The 27,899-nt window shown below is 41.8% G+C and overlaps 2 protein-coding genes across 5 annotated transcripts in view; one reads left to right on the top strand and one right to left on the bottom strand.

Moving 5' to 3' along the window:
* Positions 1 to 11,198, bottom strand: part of IQCH (IQ motif containing H) — a 257,001-nt gene extending 245,803 nt beyond the window's left edge. The window contains exons 1-3 of one of the 3 annotated variants that reach the window (XM_050795932.1): positions 11,037 to 11,198; positions 4,262 to 4,384; positions 2,383 to 2,477 (exon numbers count right to left, since the gene is read on the bottom strand). In XM_050795932.1, coding sequence (XP_050651889.1) covers positions 2,383 to 2,477; positions 4,262 to 4,384; positions 11,037 to 11,087 — 269 coding nt within the window. In that variant the 5' untranslated portion in view covers positions 11,088 to 11,198. The remainder of the gene's footprint in view (positions 1 to 2,382; positions 2,478 to 4,261; positions 4,385 to 11,036) is intronic. The other 2 variants (XM_050795929.1, XM_050795930.1) reach the window with 2 other exon arrangements.
* A 55-nt stretch (positions 11,199 to 11,253) lies between these two features.
* The window catches only part of AAGAB (alpha and gamma adaptin binding protein), a 60,215-nt gene continuing 43,569 nt past the window's right edge, over positions 11,254 to 27,899 (top strand). For both annotated transcript variants that reach the window (XM_050796014.1, XM_050796013.1), the window contains exon 1: positions 11,254 to 11,425. In XM_050796014.1, coding sequence (XP_050651971.1) covers positions 11,296 to 11,425 — 130 coding nt within the window. In that variant the 5' untranslated portion in view covers positions 11,254 to 11,295. The remainder of the gene's footprint in view (positions 11,426 to 27,899) is intronic.

The following is a 27,899-nucleotide window of genomic DNA, read 5'->3' as shown; positions in this document are numbered from 1 at the left end:
TTCTCCAGGTTCCCAGCTCAAGATCAGCATTCTGGAATGACTTTTCTCCTATTCCCCTCATAAGATCACATGTCAATAATTTTCCAGGAAGGCAGAGGTTAGTTACTTATAATTCTTTCCAATATTTTAAGAAATATGAGGTACTAAATCATACATAGTTCATTACCATCTCTGCACCGTGTACAAGACACTATGGTAAACTGGGACTACTGAGACATGAGACTTTGTCACTGTCCTCAAGAGCAATGAAGAAGTAACTACCAATATAAGGTAATAAATGACGTATGACAAATAAGTTGTATAGTATGAATGCTACATACGTTCAGAAATCATTTGAAGAGTTGAGGAAAAGCTTAATAAAGAAGAGGAGCCGGGCATGGTGGCTCATGCCTATAATCCCAGCACTTTGGGAGGCCCAGACAGGAGGATCATTTTACCCCAGGCATTCAAGACCAGCCTGGTCAACAGAGCAAGATCACGTCTCTCTCTCTCTCTGTCTCTCTCAGTGCTAGCACACAGTACAAATTCATCTGACACTTCTTGATACATATACACACACAGTGGGGAGGGAGAGAGAAAGTGAGAGAAGGAGGGAGGAGAGGGAGAGGGAGGGAGGGAAGAAGGAAGGGAGAGAGAGAGAGCAAGAGAAGGACCATAACTGGATCATGAAGATAAACAGAGGAGTACAGTGGTATTTGGCCTTCTAGATGGCCCCCAATGATCCCCACCCCCTGTCATTCATGCCCTTGTATAATCCCTTCTCCTTGAATGTAGGCTAAACCTACTGGCTCACTTCTAACAACAGAACAGAGTAGAAGTGTATCACTTCTGAGATCAGGTTAGAAAATGACTGTGGCTTCCATCTAGGGCACTCTTTTCCACTCTCTGGATCTCTTTTGGGTCACCAGCTGCCATGCTGTAGAAATACTCAGGCAGCTTAAGAGAGACCCACATAGTGAGGAACAAAGGCCTGCCAGTAACTATAAGAGTGAGCTTGGAAGCAGATCTTTCCCTGTCCTTCCACCCACTGTCAAGTTTTCAGATGAGATTGCCCCAGTCAATACTTAAATTGCAGCCTGTGAGAGACCCTGAGTCAGAGGCACTCAGCTTACCTGTGCCCAGATTCCTGACCCATAAAAACTGTAAGTATGGGTTGTTCTAAATGACTACATGAGTAATTTCTTATACAATAGATAACTAATACAAGGGCCTTGCAGGCAGTAGGGATGAAACTGTGATGAATACAGAGATGACAGATGTTTGTATGTGTAAGGAGGTCCAGGTAAAAATAGGGAGACCAGGAAAGGGCTGCCACTACCAAAGGATGATGGATACCTGTGGCACTGCCTTCATGTAGAGAAAGGGAGACAGGTCCAATGTACACCCAAAGCTCTGCTCCCTTGTACTGACTTGGCTATGTCTACAGCTTTCCTTGACTTCTTGTGCACTGTTTATGAAACTTTACTTCACTGCCTGATATTATTCATGTATGCTGGGTACATATATAAAACACAAATAAGGGCTACGGGATTTTTAAGTTTAGTACAAAAGCTTAATCTACATTCATTCAAATTCAGGAGGCCTGTGTGTAAAAAGTCCAAAGATAAGGCAAGGTCACTTATTTTTAACTCGATTCTCATTTTAATAAATCATCTCTTAGGATGCACATAATAGGTATTTCAAGCAAGTTTTATTTTTGTTTACCCTGGATACCAAAATTATCTGTATAATCAAGCACATAAGACATTCTAAAAACCCTAAAGCACCACATGATCTAAACAGTGTGAAAACTGATTTGCATTAAAACGTTTCCTTTAAAAGTTAAATTTTAGATACCTTTCGCTATAAAATAACAACAACAAAGAGTAACAGCAAAACCCAGGACACTGAAATAACTGTTACGGTGTCAAGCATTAGAACTCAATAGAAATAATCTATAATCACTTCATTGAAGTCCAAATTCTACCATTAACTTACTTTTTTAAAAACTGCATAAACTTGAGGGGTACAAGTATAATTCTGTTCCATGTATATACTGTACCCAGATTCCTGACCCATAAAAACTGTATTTGTTGTTCTAAATGACTACATGAGTAGTTTCTTACACAATAGATAACTAATACAAGTGCCTTGTAGGCAGTAGGGATGAAACCGCCTGATATTATTTAGTGGTACAGTCTTGGTTTTAATGCATCCCTCACCTGAACAATGTTCACTGTACTTGATCTACCATTAACTTCTTACACAAAATCTCTACTGAATAGAAAGGATGTTAACAAAGCCAAGAAAATGTTGCCTATATTTTATAGTCATCTCATTTGAGTGAGAAAAGTTATTTCTCAATTTTATTTACTTTGGGCTCTAAATGGCTATTTTACTTACCATTTGGAAGTCTGGGGAGTATATAAGCTCTCATCATTAACAGCAGTCGTTAATACATTCTGGTTTACAACATTTAAATACTTCTCAATGTGAATCTGTTACAGAAATGTCAAAGTTTAGGCAATTATTGTGGACTTAAGATACCCAGCTAATTTACTTCATTAGGTTAACACTCTGAATCCTGTAATTAAGCCAAAACCACAAGATGCTATGTATTATTACATGCCTAAGGTATCATTAGGCATCTCAAGGCCAAATTACTTCAACTATTGCAGAAAGCATAATAAACTGAGACTCAAAGCTGGAGTGACCTGTGGCACACGCTTTCTTTTTTTTTTTTTTTTTTTTTTTTTTGAGACAGGGTCTTGCTCTGTGGCCCAGGCTGGAGGGCAGTGGTGTCATAATGTCTCACTGCAGCCACAACCTCCTGGGCTTAAGCAATCCTTCCACCTCAGCCTCCTGAGCAGCTGGGACCACAGGCACACGCCACCACGCCTGGCTAATTTTTTTATTTTTTGCAGAGACAGGGTTTCCCTATATTGCCCAGCCTCTATGGCACTCTTTACAAATAAAATAGTGCACAATAGTCAGTGCATTTTTAGCCAGGTAAATCTACTAGGCAATACAGACATGGAGTAATGTCTTTTTCTTATAGGGACTTCAAGCAAGCATCCAAAGAAAGCATTTGGTCTTTAGGTAACATTATTTAAATGAGCCAATCCAAAGACTCCAGCTGGGTCCAGCCCTCTCATCATCAGGTAATATGACAATGATGTGCTACAAAATATACCGCATTTCTCACAGCCTTGGGAGCTGAGAGATAAAGCAGGTAACAGAGTAGATTAAAAGTCTGAATCAAGAGCAGAGACACTGAAAATAAGAGGTCTAGAAGCTGGAGATGGACCTTATTTGGAAGATGGACTCCATTAGCTTGTTTCGTAAATGAGTATTATCCTGGTCTGAAAACTGGATTCTCCCCTGACCTTAGATCTGTTTGTAATGATGAAGTTCCTATCTACTTTATTTCTCTGGCCCAATATTGGTATATTTCTTTAGTTTTACCCACTTGATGATAATATTACAAAAACAAATAGCTCAAAATATTTAGGCTATTAGGGGAAAGTCAACTCTTATTATTTATTTATTTATTTATTTATTTTATTATTATTATTTTTTTGAGACAGGGTCTCACTCTGGGTAGCCCAGGCTGAAATGCAGTGGGGTAATCAAGGCTCATTGCAACCTTGACTTCCTGGGCTCAAGCGATCCTCCCACCTCAGCCTCCTGAGTAGCTGGGACTACAGGCGTGTGCCACCAGGCCTGGCTAATTCTTTAAAAAATTTTTTGTAGAGATGGGGTTTTGCCATGTTGCCTAGGCTGATGTCAAACTCCTGGACTCAAGTAATCTGCCTGCCTTGGCCTCCCAAAGTGCTGGGATTACAGGCCTGCACCACTGTGCCCAGCCAACTCTTCTCTTGTGAAATCTCAGTAAATCCCAGAAAATCTGCAATGTATTGGTCAGGTATATTGTTGGATTGACAGTAATTATTTTTCATTGCTTCTTGGCCTTTTGGTTAAGATCAAGTGATAGTAATTATTTTTCATACTCCAAATTATTTTTATAAAACCACATTTTAGGAGTTGTCACTGCATAATCTTACATTTAACCTACTTAAATTATTTGTGAAATATGACAATATAAATCAATCAGTTAATAATTATAATGAGAACAAACAACAGAACAAGAATGCTGATGACTGCCCTAAATTCAGCTTTGTTACAGAATTATGCAGGGTTCTATGAGAACTGCAATTCCTTTTTTCTAGAGGATGCTTTGTATCCTTCCAGTATTTTATTTAATATCTAAAGCTCTACTTACTTTTAACCCCATTTCAGTTCTTTTGATTGCTGTTTCAAGACTCCGAATGTCTAGAGTCTCTCGTTTTTCCTCAGGTGAGAATTTTGTTAATTCCTCCTTTAACTGATAAAGGTCTTCATGGATCTAGAGGTATAAAAAATGAAAAATACTGAAATAATCCACACATAGTCCACCTATAGCAGTTATTTATCTTAAAGGTTGGCAATGTACTTGAATTGGTAGAGACATAAAGCTGATTTTATGGTATTGATTGAAAAGGACCAGTTTTATGGTTGTAAGGCTTTTTTTTTTTTTTTTTTTTTTTTTTTTTTTTTTTTTTTTTTTGTGGAGATGGAGTTTCGCTTTGTTGCTCAGGCTGGAGTGCAACGGTGTGATCTCAGCTCACTATAACTTCTGCCGCCCAGGTTCAAGCGATTCTCCTGCCTCAGCCTCCTGAGTAGCTGGGATTACAGGTGCATGCCACCACGCCTGGCTAATTTTTGTATTTTGAGTAGAGACAAGGTTTCACCATGTTGGTCAGGCTGGTCTCAAACTCCTGTCCTCGTGATCTGTCCACCTCAGCCTCCCAAAGTGCTGGGATTACAGGCGTGAGTCAGCACGCCCAGTCTGGTTCTAAGGCTTTTTTTTTTTTTTTTTTTTTGAGACGGAGTCTAGCTCTGTTGCCCAGGCTGGAGTGCCGTGGCCGGATCTCAGCTCACTGCAAGCTCCGCCTCCCGGGTTTACGCCATTCTCCTGCCTCAGCCTCCCCAGTAGCTGGGACTACAGGCGCCCGCCACCTCGCCCGGCTAGTTTTTGGTATTTTTTAGTAGAGACGGGGTTTCATCGCGTTAGCCAGCATGCTCTCGATCTCCTGACCTCGTGATCCGCCCGTCTCGGCCTCCCAAAGTGCTGGGATTACAGGCTTGAGCCACCGCGCCCGGCCCTTCTAAGGCATTCTTTATTGAGAATGCTCTATTATTGTCTCTCAGATTGTGAAAAATGATGCTTTCATATTATTTCTGTTTTTCCTTCTCCCATTAGAAATAGATTTAAGATAACACTGCAACTCAAATGGTTTCTGCTTTCTTAAGTGGTAAAAGAGTTGAGTCAGAGATAAGAGGTTTGTGACAGACTCCAATTTCTACAAATTGGTTAAGAGGAAAGAAAACAAAAAACTTTCAGCAAAGAGGTTGTAGCAGAAGCAATGTCTTTCAAAAGACTATTGTAAATGTGTTGTCAGTGCCTGTTGGTTTTCCATCCTAGGCTGGGTCTTCCCCACTTACTGCTCTGAAGAAGTAGTTTGGTAGGTGTTGTGACCTTGATTTTGTTTTATGTAGTGAGAAATGAAAATAATCCCTGAAGAAAAAGGAACATATGTTATTACTTTAACATTTTTCCTTCAATTTGTATTTTCCTTGGAAATGATGAACATCTCTCCAACATCAGGCACCCTCAGAATAAAATGGGCCCTATGAAATTAGAAAGCACAAGATTCGCTGCATTCATATTAGAAACCAAATTTCAGATAAATACAGATGGCACCAATTATTGTATGGGCTGCTGCCACAAGAAAAACATTTTGTTATGCAAATTTATGAACCCAACACCTGTTTCAGCAATAGTCACACCAATAACAATCTGCAAATTGGGTTGCTAAAGGCATTTTGAAGAAGTTACTTTTTCTCTGTTAGTATAACTGGACTCAACACTGATCCAGCCTGTGTTATTGATTAATCTCAAATGTTCCCATGGAGCCAAGTATTCAAAAGATCAGAATTTACATCTTTTCACTGATGGGCATCACAGTCTGGCAGACACATCTGGTCATTTGTACTCTGCACAAATTGTCAGGTAAGGCCTTCAGGGCTCACAGATTGAAATTTGAACATACCTACTGCTTGCTTATAAGCACTAAGGATAAAGATGTACTTCTTTCTATTGTTTTGTCCAAATTACTGCTGCAAGCTGATTTGCCATCTATTGTCTGGAGACATTTGGAAAGTAGAGAGAGGGAGTTCAAGGGCAAGGCCCTTTCTAGGCCTGCAGTTTTTGGTTCCTCCTTTGAATGTACTGACTTTCCCTCTTCTAGTATCTGTAGCTCCATGTGTATTTCTGTAACTATCTCTATCAACTACAGGAGGGAGTAAAAACTGTGCCAAAGGTTTGTTTTTTTTCACCTGCCTTGTGTGGACAATGATACTTCCTGACAGAGTTGTGAGATAGTATGTAACAGCCTTGGTACATAGCAAGAACTCAATAAAAGGCAGCTGAATATAATTCCTAGCCCGATCACTTATTAGTCACATGACTTCCATATACATCCAAATTTTCTGAATTTCTAATTTCTTTGTCCAGGATAAAAAAGAATTACTCTACTTAAAACTGTTGAATGAAAATGAAAGGAGTATGTATGAAAATGAATCAATATAGGCTTTGGTGCTGACAGATGTGAACTGGAATCCTGCTTCATTCTTTACTAAACTGAATTTGGGAAAGTTACTTAGTCTCTTAGAGGCTTCGTGTTCTCATCTGTAAAATGGGAATAATAATAGCTATCTCAAAACAGTGGCAAGAACAAAACGAGTAAAAATATGTAAGTACTTTGTATAGTGTTAAGCACATAGGAGGGCACTGAACAAATGTTAATTCTCCCCTTCTGAATTGTAAAACCTAGTGAAACTCCTTACAGAGTATTAGTGAAACTAATACTCTGTAAATGTTAATTGAATTTATGTAAATGTTAATTGAATAACTTGCTCCCTAATCTTTCTCAAGAGTTTTTCCTTTTCTTGCTAGTTATTTTCTCCTCCCCTCTAACAACCACTCATCTGTTTGTATAATTGCAATAAAGACAAGTACTATAGAAAAAGTTACACTAGACTTGGGTAGAAAAAGAGATTGAGTTCTAAATCTCTGTTCTTTCTTCAAATAGATCCAAATCTACCATATTGAAATTTTACATCTCATCCATCATCTCTGTCATCATCAAACACCTTGTTTTCCATAAATTTTCTACTTGGAGAAAGATTATTATTTTGACAATTTGGGGACAGAGCTACTTAATGAGAAGCCCTTGAAAGATTTAATGCAGCAAAGATTTGCTCTAGACTTTACAAGAGCCACGAAACCAGACTCTATACTGTCAAAAGCAATATAAAATTCCATTTTCTTCATCTCTGCTAGAGTTTGGCTGAGTCATTCTCATTACCTCAATTATCTTTAACTTCTTTCTTCTATTTTTTTTTTTTTTTTTGAGACGAAGTCTCACTCTTGTCCCCCAGGCTGGAGTGCAATGGCGCGATCTCGGCTCACTGCAACCTCCACCTCCCGGGTTCAAGCGATTCTACTGCCTCAGTCTCCTGAGTAGCTGGGATTATAGGAGCCTGCCACCATGCCCGGCTAATTTTTGTATTTCAGTAGAGGCAGCGTTTCACCATGTTGGCCAGGCTGGTCTACAAACTCCCGACCTCAGATGATCTGCCCGCCTCAGCCTCCCAAAGTGCGGGGATTACAGACATGAGCCACTGCACTCGGCCTTTTTTTTTTTTTTTTTTTGACACGGAGTCTAGCTGTGTTGCCCAGGCTGGAGTGTAGTGGCGCAATCTCGGCTCACTGCAATCTCCACCTCCTGGGTTCAAGTAATTCTCCCTGCCTCAGCCTCCCAAGTAGTTGGGATTACAGGTGCCTGCCATGATGCTTAGCTAATTTTTGTATTTTTTAGTAGAGACAAGGTTTTGCCATGTTGGCCAGGCTGGTCTTGAACTCCTGACCTCAAGTGATTCACCCGCCTCAGCCTCCCAAAGTTCTGGGATTACAGGCATGAGCCACCACACCTGGCCAACTTTATTCATTTTTATATTGTATGCACCTGACAAATCAGACAGAGAGGTTGATAAGAAAGAATGAAAATAGCAAACTGTCAATTGAGCTCCCTTATTCCCAAGATCAGTGTTAACACACAATTGTTGTTTTTTTGTGTGTTAACACACAATTGCTGAATTTTAATTAAAAAGCTAATTTTGAATCATAAAATCAGATAATATTTGTTACACAAACCTGTTTAATATTTGGGTCAAGCAAGCATTTATAAAGATATGTTAAGAATACACCACATTTTAATGAAGCATAAAAACAAAGCTTCTAAGATTTACAAAGTATGACTGGAAAGTTCCCAGAGTCGCTACCACACTTCTTCAAGATTACTTCATAAACATGCCATAGCCTATTTAAGGATCAATACATACTGGATGTATTACAATGGGCAAGATGCTTTACTTCTTTGTACTTAAGTGTCTTCTGTAAACTGGAGCTAAAAAATAATACCTACAACACCTAAGCTGTTTAATATATCTGATTGATACACAGACCTAACTGACCATATTAGGGTGAAGCAAGTTGAAATTTAAAGTACCTCTGCTTTACAGTCTACAGCACACACACACTCACTCACTCACTGATTTGCCAGAAACAATTTGATTGCCTAGGCTAACAAGAAAGGAAGTCTACTTTTACAGTAAATGATGTAGCTTCGGGAAATTGGGACAATTTAGAGTCAGAAGTGAACCTAATCCAAACTATATGTCCTATGGAAGAGGAAAGTGTCCCTATGGAAGAGGAAGAGGTCCAGAGAGGTGAAGTGACTAGCTCAAAGTCGCTACTTGTGAGAATGCCAAAGCCATGGTCAGATCTCAGTATTCTGACTCGCCATCAAGTGCTTTCCACTAGACATACTAATTATTGGTAGCCTGTCTGAGGGAAATAAACCATAGCCCCAAACAGAAGTGGAATCCATGTTGGCACATTTGGGTGGTGCTACGTACTCACAAATTCTCAGGATTCATTGGGAAAGTAGGGAAAGTCTTCCAAATTTCCTCACTATACATATTCTACATGTAGAGAATAGAATTTTATACTATACAGGAATCAGTCTTAATAATCTGGTTAACAGGTAGGCTCTCTTCCTCTACACAGCCCTTTACCTGATATGTCCACAGGAATCCTTTTAAACAAGTAGGGGTGCAGATCAACAAGGATATGACTATTAGCTCTTCTGACCCATCTCACAAGTCAGTGTCAACAGTTATCTATTACTATAATGTTGTATCCTAGGTAAGAGTCTCCATTATTATTCTAATTATTTGGAATCTATAAAAAGAGGGGGTATGTGCAGCAAAGAATTAACCTTACCCAAAGAGGGGTCCAGTCTTTGCCCCTGGCTACTGGGAGGTGATCTCTAGGCCCCTGGGATGTCCTGCCTGATAGAAAAGTCTTTGTCTGTGGGCTTTAGCCACCAGACAGTCTAACAACATGACTTATAATGGGTGTTTTGATCCATGCTGTATCAGCTCAGACCTCTGGAACAGTGGGAGACTAAAAGTATTCAGGAGGGGCTGGAGATTAATGGTCAACCACAAGGGCAGTGTGAGATTGAGCCCCAGTAAAAATTCTGGACATCAAAGCCTCAGATAAGCTTCTCTAGTTGCAATATTCTATGCATATTGTCACATATTGTGGCTGGGAGGAAGTAATGCAGGTAATGATGTCCATGACTCCACAGGGGTAAGATTACCAAAAGCTCTGTGTCTGGACCCCTCCTGGATTCTGTCCTATGCATCTCTTCCCTTGGCTGATTAATTTGTATGCTTTCAGTGTAATAAAACTGGAGGTGTGAGCACAGCACTTTCCTCAGTTCTACGAATAGTTCTAGTGAATCATTGAATGTGAGGGTGGTGATGGGGCCCCTAAGTTTGTACCCAGCTTGTCTGAGTGAGGTGGTTCTGGGGACCTCTAAACTTGCAGGTAATGAGTGTTGAAGTTAGGGCAGTTTTTTGGGGACTGTTCCCTCAGACTTTGCAGTTTGGTTAAATTCATTGCTCGGTGATGGTGAAAGTTAGGGTGATAAAAGATCAGGTAAGATTTAGGTATGATTCTTAAAGGGGAAGTGTATGAAATTGGTGAGTTTAGGGGCTTGTATTTGGGAAAAGGTAGATTTAGGGAAATCTCTCCTAGATGGGAGGTAAGAGATCAAAATTCTGCCAGAAAAATTAGATCCCTTTCATAAGACCCACTTCAGACCGACTGAGTGACAGTCCTGATAGAGTGACCTTACACAAATGACTTCAAGACTTACTCAAATGCAGCTATTATATATGTGATAGTTAAAACCGATGATATATGTGGAAATATCTTAAAGCTACCTCACATAAATGTGAAAACAAAATGCCATAATCATTTCAGAAACATCTTAGTGCAACTGTTACAAACTGTCCTGTATTGGACAAGACTTTCTTGACATTTCCCCTCTCAAAAAGCTCCTTCACCAAGTTTCTAAATGTTATATCTTTTCATTCCAAGTTATCTTGATTGTTCTGTGTGTGTGTTCCCCAACAAGGAACATTTAGATCTAAAAAACTGGGGAGTTTAAGAAAAGCAATGCACATATTTCAATTTGTCTCCAAATTTCTTATCACCTCCTAGAGTGTCTGATTTGTCTCTCCTCCGCTCCCGACGTGATGGGTTCACATTTTTCAGAATGTAACATTTAAAAATGGGGCCTCAGCGTGAGTTTTCCCAGAGGCAGAAAGGTCGTACTTCTGGGGCGTAACCTACACGGTAAGTCACCGGGAGTGCGCTGAGCCGTGGGGGAAGGTCTGGATGGGCATTTTGGGGAGCCTCTCGCGTGTAGAAGGCAGTCTAGGGACGGCGCACCAAATGGCTAAGCGCCCGTGAATCGGCGCGCGGGGCCTCGCTCGGAAGTGGCACGGCTGGGCAGGGCCGGGGGAGGCCCGTTTCCCACCTGGATTAAGATGGATCCGACAGGGTCGTGGTTTTCAGTGTTCTGAGCCATGGCTAGGTCAGGGAATTGCTACCTCCGCGGAGGCGCGGTTTCCAAGCATGGAAACCTTCAGCCGGGGCCGCTCGTCCCCATGGCAACACTACGCGCGGCCTGGCCTGTTCCACGCTGGGAGCGGAAGGGGGTCTGGGGGCGGGGTCAGGGCAGCCTGGTCATTCCGAGAACGCCCTCCCCGGCGTGTCTCCCCCTCGCGCCGGCGGCCATGGTGCAGTCCAAGGCGGAAGCGGCTGCCAGACGGAACCGGCTTGCGAGCGCAGCTATGGCTGCGGGCGTACCCTGTGCGTTGGTCACCAGCTGCTCCTCCGTCTTCTCTGGAGACCAGCTGGTCCAACGTGAGTAGATAGGCGCCTGGGCCGACCTCCAAGGCCCCTGAGCCTCGGCGGGCGACGGACCCAGCACCTCGGCCTCTCTGGGCCTTGTCCTCGCCGCGGGCCCTGCGTTCTTCCTCCAGTCAATGGAGGCGCCCCGTCACCCCAGGTGGCTGCCCCTGGCTCTTAATCTCGTGCTTTTCTGCCCACCCGGCCCTCTTCTGCGTTCCTTTCGGCTTCTTGTGTAAAGTGAGACTGATTTCCCGCTCTGCCCAGCCCAGCCCACAGGTTTTTGCGAGGATCCGTTGAGATGAACCTGAAGGCTCTGCGGAAATTGCGCTAGGTTACAGGAGTGTAAGGTGCTGGAATTGTTGATATCGTGATGTTGCTATCCTTGCTGCTCTGGGGAGTGTTTCCTTTGAATTCTTGGTTGCTTCTTAATGTGTACATTATAAGACTGCTTAGCTTTGTCCCCTGCACTCTAGTTATTCACGCCTTTCTTCTGAGGCATGGGCTCTCCGCCAACATGAGTTTTTGGGTATGACTGGGCTAGTGCTTTTGCTTATAGACCCTCATAATGGCTGTCAGACTTAGTAACTCTTAAAAGAGAGAACATGGGACTGGATCATAAGCCAACTCTACTAAAGGGCTCTGTGAAGTTGAATTATAGGTAATTCAAGACTTCTGTTTTAAGTGTTTTAAGTGTATGGCTTAGAATCAGAGTAGTGACTTAGCTGTATGATCTCAAGCAAGTCACCTAATCTACCTACCTACCTACCTTCCTTCTTTTCTTCCTTTCTTCTTCCTTTCCTTTCCTTTTCTTTCTTTTTCTTTTTCTTTTTCTCTGTTCTGTTCTGTTCTGTTGACGGGATCTTGCTCTGTCGCCCAGGCTGGAGTGCATTGATGCGATCATAGCTCACTTCAGCCTGGAACTCCTGGGCTCAAGTGATCCTCCGGCCTCAGTCTCCCAAGTAGCTGGAACTACAGGCTCACACCACGAACCTTGGCTATTTTTTTTATTTTTTGTAGAGCCAGGGTCTTGCTATGTTGCTCAGGCTGGTCTCCAACTCCTGGTTTCAAGTGATCCTCCTGTCTTGGCCTCCCAAAGTGCTGAGATTACAGGCGTGAGCCACTGTGCCTGGCTACCCTTCACTTTCTCTTTTCTCTCCTTTTTTTAATTTTTATTTTGAGATAGGGTCTCACTCTGCTGCCCAGGCTGGAGTGCAGTGGCATTAGCTCACTGCAACTGCTGCCTCCTGGGCTCAAGCCATCCCCCCACCTCAGCCTCCCAAGTATCTGGGACTACAGGTGGGTGCCACCATGCCCGGCTAATTGCCCGCCCCGTCCCCGCATCATACGGGGTTGGGCCATGTTGCCCAGGCTGGTCTGGAACTCCTGGGCTCAAGGGATCTAACTGCTTTGGCCTCCCAAAGTACTGGGATTACAGGTGTGAGTCACCACCGCGCCTGGCCCCTTCACCTTCTATCTATAAAGTAGGGATAATTTTCACAGGATTGTGCTTAACCCAGAGTCTGGCACGTAGTAAACATTTGATAAATCGTAGACATTATTATTAAGGCACATCACTATCTCTGTAACCCTCAATTTCCTGATCCTTAAAATGGGGCATATGAGCCTATTTCAGGAGTATTTGAAGGACAGATGATGTGACATTTTGAACACACTTTGTAAACTGTAAAGCATTGTATAATTATAATTTCTTTGCTACACCTGTCAAATGACAGAATTAGGTAAGATGCCCCTTCAGTGCAGATATTATATGACTTAGTTAACATTTGTGATCACTTAGAAAGTTCCTTGCTAGGGTGAAAACTTAATTATAGTATTTAACTAAGTGGTAACTAGCTGGTCTAATTAGGCCATTTTGCTACCTTTAAGCAGTGCTCCTTCCCATTTCCTCCCTTCCCTCCTTTCTTCCTTCTTCCTTCCTTTCTCTTTTTTTCTTTGTTTCATTGTAAAACTAGTGCATACTTATTAAGTAAAATTTAGCATACAGAGAAAAGAAAATAGCCATAGTCTCATTACCCAACTACAAATACTGCTAACGTTTCTTTCCAGTCTGTTTTTCCAATGCAGTTTCTTAAAAAGAAATAATTGTAATTACATTTGATACACAGTTATTTCTGTTTTTTTTTTTTTTTTTTTTAAACAGAGTCTCACTCTGTAGCCCAGGCTAGGCTGGAGTGCAGTGGCGCGGTCTCGGCTCACTGCAAGCTCTGCCTCCCGGGTTCACGCCGTTCTCCTGCCTCAGCCTCCCGAGTAGCTGGGACTACAGGCGCCCACCACCACGCCTGGCTAATTTTTTGTATTGTTAGTAGAGACGGGGTTTCACTGTGTTAGCCAGGATAGTCTTGATCTCCTGACCTCGTGATCCACCCGCCTCAGCCTCCCAAAGTGCTGGGATTATAGGCGTGAGCCACCACACCTGGCCATTTTAAAAATTTTTTAAATACACAGTTCTTATCCTGAGACTTATCAAAAATCAGTTTCTCACATTTATCCGTCTAGTGAATAAACCAGAATTTGCTCGAGATTCTTAAAGATGTAACTAACTTTCCAGAAGACTTACATGCATTTGGAATCCTATTAGCGATACATGAAAGTCTTTTAAAGACATTCTCAGGAATATTAATTATTCTGTTGGCTACAGTGCTCTGTTGTGTGCTTTAATGATCCCAATGGGCAAAGGTGGTCACTGCCTTGAAGTAGCTGATTACCTGTAGTTAGCAAATAGTAACATTGTACTTCTGTAAAGTGTATTAGCATTATTGGGGGTAAAATTAATTCTGTAAAATAATCCATTTTATCTCTGTATGTAAAATGCTCTTAGATAATTCCAATTCGGGTTAAAATCAGTTGACCTTTCCATTGCAACTCGTTACTGTCATGTAGTAAAAAATAAAAGAACAGCTAGTGAGCAGATTGCTTGAATAAGGAAAAGTGAACCATAAAAGAGGGCTTATCATTTCTTCCAAGGTTATGAGTAGGGTAGCAGTGGATAGTGTTAAAATGAAGTATTTGCTGAGCATTTATTCTTTGACTGTAATTAAAGATGGGATTAAATTAATCACAGGTTGACTAATTCTGAAGTAAGAGATGGAGCCCGCATAATATTTTGTCAAGTGTTTGGTGATATTAGGCTGTAGAATAGTTTTGGATTGAATTGGATCTGCCTTTTTGGGAAGGTTTGATTCTACTTCATGTATCAGCGAGGGAAACCTTTAGGGTTCTCCAATTTCTCTTTCCTTGGACATCTGATCTATCTTATCTTAGTGCTTTTAACCACCAGTGGGAAATATAACCAAATAACAGTTTATTAGAAATATTCTTAAAATAGTCCAAACGCAGTGGCACATGCTTGGAATTCCAACACTTTGGGAGGCCAGGGCGGGAGGATCATTTGAGCCCAGGAGTTCAAGACCAGCCTAGGCAACATAGGAAGACCTAGTTTCTACAAAATAAAAATAAAAATGTTAACAAATTAGCCGGGCATGGTGGTATGTGCCTGTTGTCCTAGCTCCTTGGAATGCTGAGGTGGGAGGATTGCTTGAGCCTGGGAGATCGAGGCTGCAGTGAGTTCTGATGGTACTACTGCCTTCCAGCCTAGGCGACAGAGCGAGACCCTGTCTCAGATACACACACACACTTAAAATAAGAATCACTGGGTCTCTACTATGTGTAAAGTGCATGCATGGACTTCATTAGAAACTTTTTCTTTTTGTCACTCAAAGGCCTTATTTGTGGTATTCTGTGTGGATGTCTAACATCGGATAAAAGGGGCATTACTGACAGGGTAGATTTTTTATTTTGTTTTATTTTATTTTATTTTATTTTAATTTTTTTTGAGACAGAGTCTCGCTCTGTCGCCCAGGCTGGAGTGCAGTGGCACGATCTCGGCTCACTGCAAGCTCTGCCTCCCGGGTTCACGCTGTTCTCCTGCCTCAGCCTCCCAAGTAGCTGGGACTACAGGCGCCCACCACCATGTCTGGCTAATTTTTTGTATTTTTTAGTAGTGACGGGGTTTCACCATGTTAGCCAGGATGGTCTCGATCTCCTGACCTCGTGATCCTCCCGCCTTGGCCTCCCAAAGTGCTGGGATTACAGGCATGAGCCACCGTGCCTAGCAACAGGGTAGACTTTTTAAAAGGAAATGAAGCCTCAGGATGCTTGAAGGACTTGTAATACATGATAAGAGAGCAAATGTCTACTCCACGGCCAGAGCTCTTTCCACCTCACATATATTTTACCAAAGTTTTACTTTATTCTGGAAAAGTATATTCTGATGAATATTTATTAAACACAGAGACAGTCTCTGTTCCAGTTACTGCAGCTAAAATAATGCCTAAGATACTGTTCCTGCCCTTGAGAGGAATGTAGAAAATGTATCCTCCATGGGCCAGGCATGGTGGCTCATGCCTGTAATCCCAGCACTTTGGGAGGCCAAGGCAGGCAAATCACTTGAGGTCAGGAGTTCAAAACCAGCCTGGCCAACATGGAGAAACCCCATCTCTACTAAAAATTAAAAAAATAGCTGGGCATGGTGGTGCAATGCTTATAATCCTAGCTACTCAGGTGGCTGAGGCAGGAGGATCACTTGAACCCAGCAGGCAGAGGTTGCAGTGAGCCGAGATCATGCCACTACACACCACCCTGGGTGACAGTGAGACCCTGTCTCAAAGTCTCAAGAAAAAAAAAAAGAAAGTGTATGCCCCACCTGTGAAAATATTAAAATGAAGATACGTAAGTTTTAACATCTTACTCTACTTCCCTAGAAGGAACTTTAGATAGAAAAGTCCATGGAAACTTGTTTGGTTTTAAAGTATATAATGCCGACTCAGCAACTGTAGTCCATTCAGTTTCTACATCTGAACGAAATTCTTCCTTTTAGTGAAATGTAGGAATCTGGAGCTCTTAAAATCATAACAAGCATTCATATGTGTATCTGTACTCTTCCCAAACATGTTTTCACATTATTTAGTTTGGTCTTTGTATCCCTGTGAAGGTAGATTGTGTCCATTTTACAGATGAAGAAACTGTGCTTTGGAAATACTAAATGACTTGCCCAGGTGCTGAAGCATATGTTCAAATTCAGGATTTCTATGCACGGGAATGTGTGAATGTAATGTGTTGAGATTCCTTAGCAGTCAGAACTATTTAAATTTAAGGTCGTGGCACTGGTGTAAGCAATGATAGAGAAGATTAACCCCTAAACGGTTTTAAATATGCTCACATTGCCTATTTGGGATGATTAATTCTGAATGGAGGGGGAAAAAATTGTTGCCGTTGAAACCAATATAGGTCTTCTGGGCAACAGAGGACCTGTATTAAATGGAGCATTATTTAATATGTGTATTGTATTAAATACTTATTAAAAAGAGCATTGTGCATACCTGATAGGTAGTCTAACAATGTCTGGATTTTTATTTTCTCAATTGAGTGAACTCAGAGATGATATGTATTGGTGGTTCTTACTGTACAGGATTAACATTAAAAATAAAGGGTTGTTCGAAATCATTTCTGACATCTCTTCTAGATGTAAAATTCTGTGTTATTGGCCGGGCGCGGTGGCTCACGCCTGTAATCCCAGCACTTTGCAAGGCTGAAGGGGGCTGATCACCTGAGTTCAGGAGTTCGAGAGCAGCCTGGCCAGCATGGTGAAACCCCATCTCTACTAAAAATGCAAAAATTAGCCGGGCATGGTGGTGCGTGCCTGTAATCCCAGCTACTCAGGAGGTTGAGGCAGGAGGATTGCTTGAACCTGGGAGGCAGAGGTTAAAGTAAGCTCAGATCACGCCACTGCACTCTAGCCTGGGCGACAAAGTGAGACCCTGTCTCAAAAAAAAAAAAAAAAAAAAAAAATCTGTATTATTATGTTACTTATTTTTATGCAAGATTTATGTAATGCTTCTTAACTTGACTTAATGTTTTTCCTGTTTTAGTTTTTGAGAACTTAGGAATCAAGCCTTATTTTAAGGTTGCAGTAGATGACTTGTGGAGTAGAAAATTTAACCTTTTGTGTTTGAAATTCAGATGCATTTACCCATAGAAACAACCCTCCGGTCCTCAGGTTTCTGAAACTGCAGAACCAGAAAGCACAATTATATAATGGGTAAACTAGGCTTTGGAGAGTTACACAGGAAAGCCAGCCATATTCATGACATTGCTTCTTTGGAAAACATGCATTCTTCTGCAAGATTGGGAGTTTGTTTCTAGGTCTGTCAGACTCCTATACTTACAAAAGTATCTTCAAGTAATTTACTAAAGAGAACATTATTATTTCAAAGGTAGTGCTTTGTGCTGCTTTGACACCATTGTCTAGGAACAGAATGGAGATAAAAACTTAAGTCTTCAAATGTGCATTTTTCTGTAGCTACTTGAGGTATTCTGAGTGCACCCTTTGGTTTACTCTGGGAATAAGTAATTTTTACTTAAGCAAAGTTACTTATTTTGTTGTGTTAAGAGGACTCTGCTTTTGATTGGACTGTATATTTCCAAGTCTTTATTTTCTTCAAAGAATGGAAGATTGGGCCAGCAGGATGAACCGCAAGGGCCTCGAGTTGTCATCACAGAGTGATTCAGTAGATGGTCTGATGAGGGCATTGATTTCAACTGATGACTGGGGTGAGGGAACTGATTGTTTTTAGCTATGATACTTAATATATTTATATTTTTTCAACCAACATTGAAAGAAGGACTGATTTTTGTGTTTATGTTTATTTAAAGAGGGAGGTTGTCATCAATCTAGGAGGAAGAGACGCTTAAATGTTCACATTTTCTCCAGACCCAAAGGGACTTCAAAAAAAAAACATGTCTACATTACGTTCCAGTATGTGTGTATGTGAAATTAAAGCTCGGTATAGCTGTGGTTTCCCAAAGTTGTTCAGTTCCCAAAAGCTGGGGAGCCAAGATTCAATTCTAGTTCTATACATGTAAAATATGGTCAACTTAGCAACTAGACTGTGTGGATTCAGAGTGCAGGTGGCAGTAGGAGAAATTGCAGTAGATGATTTTACTATTAAAATGAAAACGTCTATTGCTCTCAAAATCAGTTTACAATTAGTTTATTCTTTGGTGGTAGTTGAAACCTTAGTAGATAAAGTGTGGTAAGTTAAATAATAAATGAAAATGACTCTATTGGTGTGCAGTTTGTTTCCTTACTTGTGGAGTAGAGAATTTGACTTTTCGTGTGAGGTTTTAGACTAGTCTTTTAGATATTGTTGATGTGTGAAATGATTATAAGGTGTTCTTTCATTAAATGGCATACCCATAAATGAGGCAGTGGTGGAGAGTAGGAGGAGAAATACCAGTGGAACAGTATTACACATCGGCCCATATTGTACAAAACCACTTATGATACAGAGAATATTGTATCATCCTGGAGGGTTCTGAGCATGTTTAGAATCAGACTTTTATTTCTGGACCATCTAACTGCTTTGTTTTTGTATGGCAAAAGGTAAAAATCTAGAAAGTATGCAGTGGTCATTTGGTTTAAGCAACTTGCTGCCTTTTCCCTCAAGGAATATGCCCCCAATAATTCATCAACAAATAATGACACTCAACAAATAATGCAATCTGATATAAAATCATTTTTTGTAAGATCAAGGTGTGTCCAGAATTGGTTTCTTCCGGTGGGTTCTTGGTCTCGCTGACTTCAAGAATGAAGCCGTGGACCCTCGCAGTGAGTGTTACAGTTCTTAAAGATGGTGTGTGCGGAGTTTGTTCCTTCAGATGTTCAGATATGTCTGGACTTTCTTCCTTCCGGTGGGTTCGTGGTCTCGCTGACTTCAGGAGTGAAGCCGCAGACCTTGGCAGTGAGTGTTACAGCTCTTAAAGGTAGTGCAGACCCAAAGAGTGAGCAGCAGCAAGATTTATTGTGAAGAGCAAAAGAACAAAGTTTCCACAGCGTGGAAGGGACCCGAGCCGGTTGCTGCTGCTGGCTCAGGTGGCCAGCTTTTATTCCCTTATTTGGCCCTGTCTACATCCTGCTGATTGGTCCATTTTACAGAGTACTGATTGGTCCATTTTACAGAGTGCTGATTGGTGCATTTACACTCCTTTAGCTAGACACAGAGTGCTGATTGGTGCGTTTTTACAGAGTGCTGATTGGTGTGTTTACAATCCTTTAGCTAGGCAGAAAAGTTCTCCAAGTCCCCACTCAACTCAGGAAGTCCGGCTGGCTTTACCTCTCAATCACCCCTCTAAACAGGACACCCCAGTTGCTGTTAGGAATTGGACAATGACCACTCTAGCTACTGCCTGCTCGATAGGGGCAAAGAAGGGGCCCTGCAGTTGTAGTGTCCTCCAGAGGGGAACTCTTTAGGCCAGTGAAAGGGCCAGCAGGTTGGTCCAGGGGTCCTCAGTAGAATTTGTTAGTTGAGCTCATTTGGGGTTCCATTTGTAAGACCATCTGTTGCTTGATGGCCTCGATCCTAGAGGAAACAAATTTGACAAAGAGGTTAAAAATACAGGGCCCGAAGGCAAGTAATAGCAAGATGGCTGTCATGGGACCTAGAAAGGGGAGAAGCCATGTTGCCCAACTCCAGAGGTTGGTATAAGAGTTTGAAAGGTGTTGTCTGATTTCAGAAGCTTTTTTCTGTAAATGCCTGGCAGCCTCTCATACTATCTCTGACTGGTTAGTGTAAAAACAACACTCTTCCCTTAAGAAGGTGCAGAGTCCTCCTTTCTCAGCAGTGAGGAGGTCTAGGCCTCAGCGGTTTTGGAGAGTCACTGCTGTGAAAGTCTATTTGGGATCGTTAGGATAGATATCGTTATTTCTTGCAAACTGTCTGAGAAATCCTTTGAGAATGTGGGTAGTAGGATAATACATGTTAGTTACACTGTTAACTTTTAGCAAACTTTACTTTTGTTGAAAACCTTGTAAGTTTGAGATTTCAATTATTCTTTGCTATTAGTAAGACCTCGTTCAGTCCATATTAACTTAGAATTCATGTAGATGGCTCCTTCCTGATGCTGTAAGTACTTTAAGATTTGGCTGAGTGCAAACAACTCCCACGTTTGAGCAGACCAATTATTAGGCAGTTTTTCTAACTCTGCTTCTACAAGAGTTTCCTTGTCACTTACTGAATACCCATTGTGTCTTTTTCTCTTAATCGCCTGGGAGGAACCATCTATTATCCTGTCCTGAAGGGAGTTCTTCCTAAGTCTGCTCGGACCTTTGTATAGTAATTAATTAAGATTTAGATCCCCTGTTAGGAAACTTGCTGGGTTAAGGATTTTTGATAGGAAGGCTATAGGTTGTCAGTGGCCTCAGTGCTTTTGAGCTACGCCCTTGTTTACACTGATAACAAGGTGGTATTGGAGTGTTTATAGGGTTATGGAGAAGACCTTCAATTATCAATTATAGGTTTCAAATTTACCCTGGCTTTTAAAGGAATAAGGTACACTTTTTTCTTTACTACTTCTCTCTTTCTCTCTCTTTGACTCCTTCTTTGTCTCTGTCTCTTCCTTGCTTTCCTTCTCTGTTTGACTTTCTGCCTCTCTGTCTCTTCCTCTGTCTCCTCTTTGTCTCTCTGTTTCTTCCTGTCTCTTTCTCTGACTTTCTCTTTCTCTCTTTCCTTCTGTCTTTGACTTTGTCTCTCTCTCTTTCTTTCTCTCTGACTCCCTTTGTCTGTCTCTTCCTCCCTTTTCTTCTCTCTTTGACTTTCTGCCTGTCTCTTCCTCTCTCTGTCTCTCTCTTTGACTCCTTGTCTCTCTTCTTCTCTCTCTTTCTCTCTCTCTCTTTCTCTCTTTCTGTCTCTTTCTCTCTTTCCTTTCTGCTGGTCTTTCCCTGCCTCTGCCACCCACTTATGCTGCTGTTCTCCCCTCTCCTTCCCCTTTTGATGGCTTTAACAGTGTAAGACTGCCACCTCTTTGGGTTTTTGCACCGTGTGCAATAGCTCCATGGTTTCCTTGTGATATTTAATGGGGGTTTCCCTAGAAGTTAGGAACTCTCTTTCTCTCCACATTGCAGCATGTTCGTGTAGGATTAGATAAGCATACTTACTATCTGTAGCAAAGTCTCCCAATTACAACTGAGGAGGTGGGAGAAATACCTGGTTACAGGCTGTCCCAGGATTCCTCGGATGGTAATGGACCTTGAGGACAGTCTGGGACAGGAGATTAACACTGAGAAGGCTGCACCAGTGTCCAGGAGGAAGTCAATTTCCTGCCCCTCAATGGTTAAATGTACCTGGGGTTCAGTGAGGGCGATGACATGAGCTGGTGCTTGTTCCGGGCACCCTCAGTCCTGTTGTTGGATCATCTGGTTGGGGGCTTCTGGCCCAGAGAAACTTTGTCCTCTGGGGCAATGCACTTTCCAGTGATTGCCTCGGCATCGTGGACATGGGTGAGGGGGCAGCTTCATTGGACAATCTTTTTTAAAGTGTCCTTGCAAACCACACTGATAACAAACCCCACCGGGTGATTGGCCTGCTCCATTTTCTGTCCTCTGTGAACCACCAAGGTTTGTTTATCTGAGGGCCATGACTAAGGCTCTGGCCTTTTTCTGATCTCGCTTTTCCTTTTGAGCCTGTTCCTCTTGGTTCCTGTTATAGAACACTGAGGTTGCCAGGTTTAATAACGCCTCCAGATTTTGTTCAGGGCCTAAGGCTTGCTTTTGGAGCTTTCTCCTGATATCTGTAGCTGATTGGGTAATACACTTATCTTTTAGGATCAGCCGACCCTCGAGTGAGTCAGGTGACAGCAGAGTATATTTTCTTAAGGCCTCCCGTAGCCGCTCGGGGAAGACAGAAGGATTTTCTTCCTTTCCCTGAGTTATGGTGGACATCATTGAATAATTCATGGACTTTTTCCTAATTCTCCTTAGTCCTTCTAGAACACAGGTCAACAGAAGTTTGCGACTCCAGTCCCCATGATTTCAGTCGAGGTCACAGTCGGGATCCATACTGGGGACAGCTTGCTGACCGGTAGGGAATTTGTCCCTTTCTTCGGCTGTCATTCTATCATTTACCTGACTAAGATACCAGCTATCTCAAAACTCTTGGGCCGCAGCTGAAGCCACATTCTTTTCATTAAAGGCCAGGGTTTGATCTAATAGCATGACTTCTCTCCAAGTGAAGTCAAAGGTTTGCCCTAGACCCTGTAGGACATCTATGTACCTATCAGGATCATCTGAAAACTTCCCCAGGTTTGCCTTGATCTGCTTTAACTCAGAGAGGTAGAAGGGGACATGTACCCGGGTTGGGCCAAATTGCCCTCCCCCTACAACTTGAAGGGGACATAACCAATAGCCTGGGGGTTTTTGTGGTCCTTTGGAGATTTCTTTGCTTGTTTCCTTCTGGGCAGAGGAGATTAGAGGAGGCTTATCATTAATAGGAAGGGGAGCTATAGGGAGGCTAGGATATGGAGATAAGCTGAGAGGTCCTCCTGTGGGATGTAAATTGCAAGCTTTGCATAGTTGTGTATTCTCCTTCAGTGAAAAGAAAGCTTGGACATAAGGTATTTCACTCCATTAGCCTTCCCTCTTACAGAAAAGGTCAAGCTGCAGGATAGTATTGTAATTTATACATCTCTCAGGTGGCCATTTTTCCCCATCAGAGAGAGAATATTGGGGCCAAGCCGTAATGCAGAAAAAAATGAACTGCCCCTCTTTCAGGGTTTGCAGGTCAAATTGGTCCCAGTGGCTTAGGATGCATTTCAAGGGTGAGCCTGTTGGTGCCTGAGTGTTTCCCATCTGAAAGACAAAACCGCCTGCGGTTTTGGTTTGTTTCCCCTCTCCCCGCCCAAGAACTCGCAACGGTCCCTGGACCCTGCTGATCAGAATAGCTGTGTTCACCGATGCAGCAGCAGAAACACTAGTTTTCCTCCTAGACCACAAGGAGGACTGAGGAAGGTCGGATTTAGTGGCCCTTACCGACGCATTCTCGAAAACCTGCACCCTTGCCTGTCCTCTTAGACCACAAAGAGGAACAAGGAAGCTTGGATTTAGTGGCCCTTACTGACGCATTCTCAAAAACCTGTTAGAGTCCTAAGCATTCTCCTGTTAGTATTGGGACTTTACCCCGTCCTATAAAGATGTTGTGCCCCAAAAATGAAGTGGGGGGCCATAACCTGAGGGAGGGAAGGGATCTCCAGGGTTGGAAGAGTGATGCCTTTTGTCCTCACTTCTCATCATATGATAGGAAGGATATCATTTCTGAAGCTCCCCATATTCTAGCTTCAGGAATACATTTTGTTAGGCCTGCTAGTCTGAGGAGGGATCCTAAAATTCCAGATAAGATAGTACCCCCACCACCGACGGGGCTTTGCGCAAAGAATGTCTTTCTGATTGGTGAGCCCTGGTGCCTAAAGAAGGGAGTGGAGTCCTGGAGTTTATACTAGAAATCATTCTTATAGGAGAAACTAGAAAAGCACAAGAGACAGGGAGTGGTTGTGGAAGTGGGACTAGTCTCAGAGAAGAGAGGCTAGAGGAAGGTTGTCTGACAGGCATTAGGACCCAGGAGGCAAGGGTCAGGATAGATAGGATAGATGGGCGAGTCTCGTTTGGGTGATGTAACTTTGAGAGTTCCATTCATGGCCGAAGGGTCAACCAACTTGTTGTCAGGACCCTGGAGCTGAATGGCTTTCCTCTCTGTTGACCCTCGGCTCAGCCCAGAAGTACAGGAAAAGTGGAAGCTGGTTCCAGGCAAACCAATGCTCCCAACTCCAAAGAGTCAGGGGTTGTTAGAGAGCCCTTTCCCAGAAAGCCTGACACCTGTGTCTTTAGTCTGGCGGCCGCGCTAGTCGCTTTTAACTGGCCGACAGGTGCCTGGTATTTAGCCTCCGAATTCTAAGGAAAAATAGGATAGAATATCAAGCAAAAGGGGTCTGATGGTACTCACCGCTAGGCGATAGTCCCTTCATGGTCACCAAAATGTGTCCAGAATTGGTTCCTTTTGGTGAGTTCTTGATCTCGTTGACTTCAAGAATGAAGCTGTGGACCCTCACGGCCAGCGTTACAGTTCTTAAAGATGGTGTGTGGAGTTTGTTCCTTCAGATGTTCAGATGTGTCTGGAGTTTCTTCCTTCCGGTGGGCTCGTGGTCTCGCTGACATCAGGAGTGAAGCCACAGACCTTGGCAGTGAGTGTTACAGCTCTTAAAGGTGGTGCATCCGAAGTTGTTTGTTCCTCCTGGTGGGTTCATGGTCTCGCTGACTTCAGGAATGAAGCCATAGACCCTCACAGTGAGTGTTACAGCTCATAAAGGTAGTGCGGACCCAAAGAGTGAGCAGCAGCAAGATGTATTGTGAAGAGCAAAAGAACAAAGCTTCCACAGCGTGGAAGGGGACCTGAGCAGGTTGCCGCTGCTGGCTCAGGTGGCCAGCTTTTATTCCCTTACTTGGCCCTGCCCACATCCTGCTGATTGGTCCATTTTACAGAGTGCTGATTGTTGCATTTACACTCCTTTAGCTAGACACAGAGTGCTGATTGGTATGTTTTTACAGAGTGCTGATTGGTGCGTTTACAATCCTTTAGCTAGACAGAAAAGTTCTCCTAGTCCCCCACTCAACCCAGGAAGTCCAGCTGGCTTCACCTCTCAAAGGTATGAAAATTATTTTAAGTTTGGCAAGAATGATAATTTGGACATAACATTGTATTTATTTTGGAGCCAGCACACACGGATTCCACAAATACGTCTCTAATAATTCTTATTCAGGAAGCAATATTGACATAGATTGATGGACCAGGACAGTTGTGAAACTCTTCTTTTTTTTTTTTTTTTTTTTTTTTTGAGTCAGGGTCTTGCTCTGTCACCCAGGCTGGAGTGCAGTGGCATGATCTCGGCTCACTGCAACCTTCGCCTCCCAGGCTCAAGTGATTCTCCTGTGTCAGCCCCCCTACCCTACTCCAAGTAGCTGGGACTACAGGCTCAGGCCACCACACCTGGCTAATATTTGTATTTTTTGTAAAGAAGGGGTTTTGCCGTGTTGCCCAGGCTGGTCTTGAACTCCTGAGCTCAGCTGATCCGCTCACCTTGGCCTCCCAAAGTGCTGGGGTTACAGGTGTGAGCCAGCACACCTGGCCTGTTGTGAAACTATTAAAGAGGCTTTATGATAGTGTAGGTTCAGTAACAAAAACGTATTTAGAGTTTAATTTTCCGTACGGATCTGATGGCTGGTTTGACACAGAAGTGGAGAAAAGTGTCACTGTATTTGGGTCAAACTCCAGCCTGCTCAGATCAGGAAAATGTTTGATCATTTGTTAATAAACAACACTGTGATCTTGATGTACCAGGGTGGCTGTTTTGTCTGACTTTTCCTGGAGTTGTATAGGGTTTCTGTGGTGAAAAAAAAAATTTGTGGATTGAGTACTGAATTCTATCCTTTTTTTAGCTATCTGACTTTAAACAAGTTAACTTCATTCCATAAATATTGACTAGATTTGTTCAAATGTGCCATCCATTGTTCCAAGTACTTAAAACATTATGTGTCTCAGTCACCTACCTTATTAGTAATGGGGTCATTATCTCCCAGTTTTTATGGTTTTTAGCAGCTTTTTGGAATATAATTTAAGTAGTATAAAATCTGCCTGTTTTAATTGTATAATTCAGTGTTTTTTTAATATATTTACAGATTTGTGCAACCATCATTGCAATCTGATTGTAGAACATTTCCATCATTCCGGAAGGAACTTTGTGACTATTTGCTGTCACTCCTGAGCTCCATGCAACCACTAATGTACTTTTTGTCTTTGTAGATTTGCACATTGTATATAAATGGAATCATAATATGTGATCTTTTGTGTCTGGCTTCTTTCACATAGCATAATGTTTTTGAAGTTCATATATATTGTAGGATGTACTTCATATTCCATTGTATGGATATACCACATTTTGTTTATCCGTTCATCAGTTGATGGACATTTGGATTGTTTCCACTTTTTGGCTATTGTGAATAATGCTGTTATGAACATTCTTGTGCAAGTTTTCATGGGACATCTGTTTTCATTTCTCTTGGGTAGATGCCTAGGAGTGGAATTGCTGGGTCATATGGTAAATTTATATTTGGTATTTTAAGAAACTGCCAAACTGTTTTCTTCCAGAGTGGCTGTACCATTTTATATTCCCATCAGTGAGGATTCTAATTTCTCCATATCTTTGGACAATAACAATACTTGTTATTATCTTTATTTTTTGTTATAGCTATTCTAGTGGATGTGAAGTAGTATTTCATTGTGGTTTTGATTTGCATTTCCTTAATAACTCATGATGTTGAGAATCTTTTCATGTGCATATAGTCCATTTTAATATCTTCTTTGGTGAAATGTCTATTCAGATCTTTTTTGCCCACTTTTTTTTTTTTTTTACCTATTTTATTTTTTTAACATGAAGTCTCACTCTCTTGCCCAGGCTGGAGTGCAGTGGTGTGATCTTGGCTCACTGCAGCCTCCGCCTCTGAGGTTCAAGCAATTCTTATGCCTCAGCTTCCCAAGAAGCTGGCATTATAGGTGTGTGCCACCACGCCTAGCTAATTTTTTATATTTTTGGTAGAGACGGGGTTTCGCCATGCTGGGCAGCCTTGTCTCAAATTCCTGGACTCAAGCAATCTACCCACTTTGGCCTCTCAAAGTGCTGGGATTACAGGCGTGAGCCACTGTGCCTAGCTCTTTTTTGCCCGCTTTTAAATTGGTTTTGTGGTCTTCTTATTAATGAAAAAGTTCTTTATATATTCTGGTTACAAGTCCCTTATTGATATATAATAATTTGCAAACATTTTCTCCTGTTCTATGGCTTGGGTTTTGTTTTTCTTTGTGGTGTCTTGAAACAATTTTTACTTTCAATAATGTCTTACTTATTAGTGTTTTTGTTTTCCATGATTCATTGACCATCTGTTGCCCAATAATGATTTTACCCTTTTAGAGGAAGCTTTTGAATGCTGGGACGTTGGATCTGTTAGCTTTCTGATATTTTCTAACTGATCAAGCTTATTTTCAATACTTGAGTACAGGGGCTACAGAATGAATGTTCTCCATTATTCATTAAACTTATTCTGTTTTGGAAAATTCATCTCAAACATGTTTGTCTTTTTTTAGAGTAAATTAGCATCTACTGCAGATGTTGTCATCCTGAGCAGACATTGACATTTCTTATAAGGTTTTATTACTTGATGCTGATTTGTTTATGAAAAATTACCATTTGAATATGAAAATTATTTTTATCTCATAATTGTCCTGTTTAGGCTTATGAATTCTTCTAGAAATCTATCATTCATAGATTATTTTCAAAGCTTCTGAGGTTAATTGCCAAATAATTTTTATGGTTAATAATCAAAGAAGACATTTTAGATAGACTTTATCAGAGAGAGATTTTATTAGATATAAATGGAAGATATTTTTATCTGGGGTAGGTAGTTGTGATGCCTGACTGTAATGCCTAGTTTCAGCTTTTTGAGAAAGAATAAAACCAATTTTGCATTCCAGAACTTTTATTTTGTTTCATGAATACAGCTAAGTAAATTCCATAAGGTTTCTTTGCTATAGGA

This window comes from Macaca thibetana, chromosome 7, assembly GCF_024542745.1.
Source record: "Macaca thibetana thibetana isolate TM-01 chromosome 7, ASM2454274v1, whole genome shotgun sequence".
NCBI classification, from domain to species: Eukaryota; Metazoa; Chordata; class Mammalia; order Primates; family Cercopithecidae; genus Macaca; species Macaca thibetana.
Note: the sequence above shows the minus strand (reverse complement) of the source record. Positions and strands in the feature narration are given on the sequence as shown.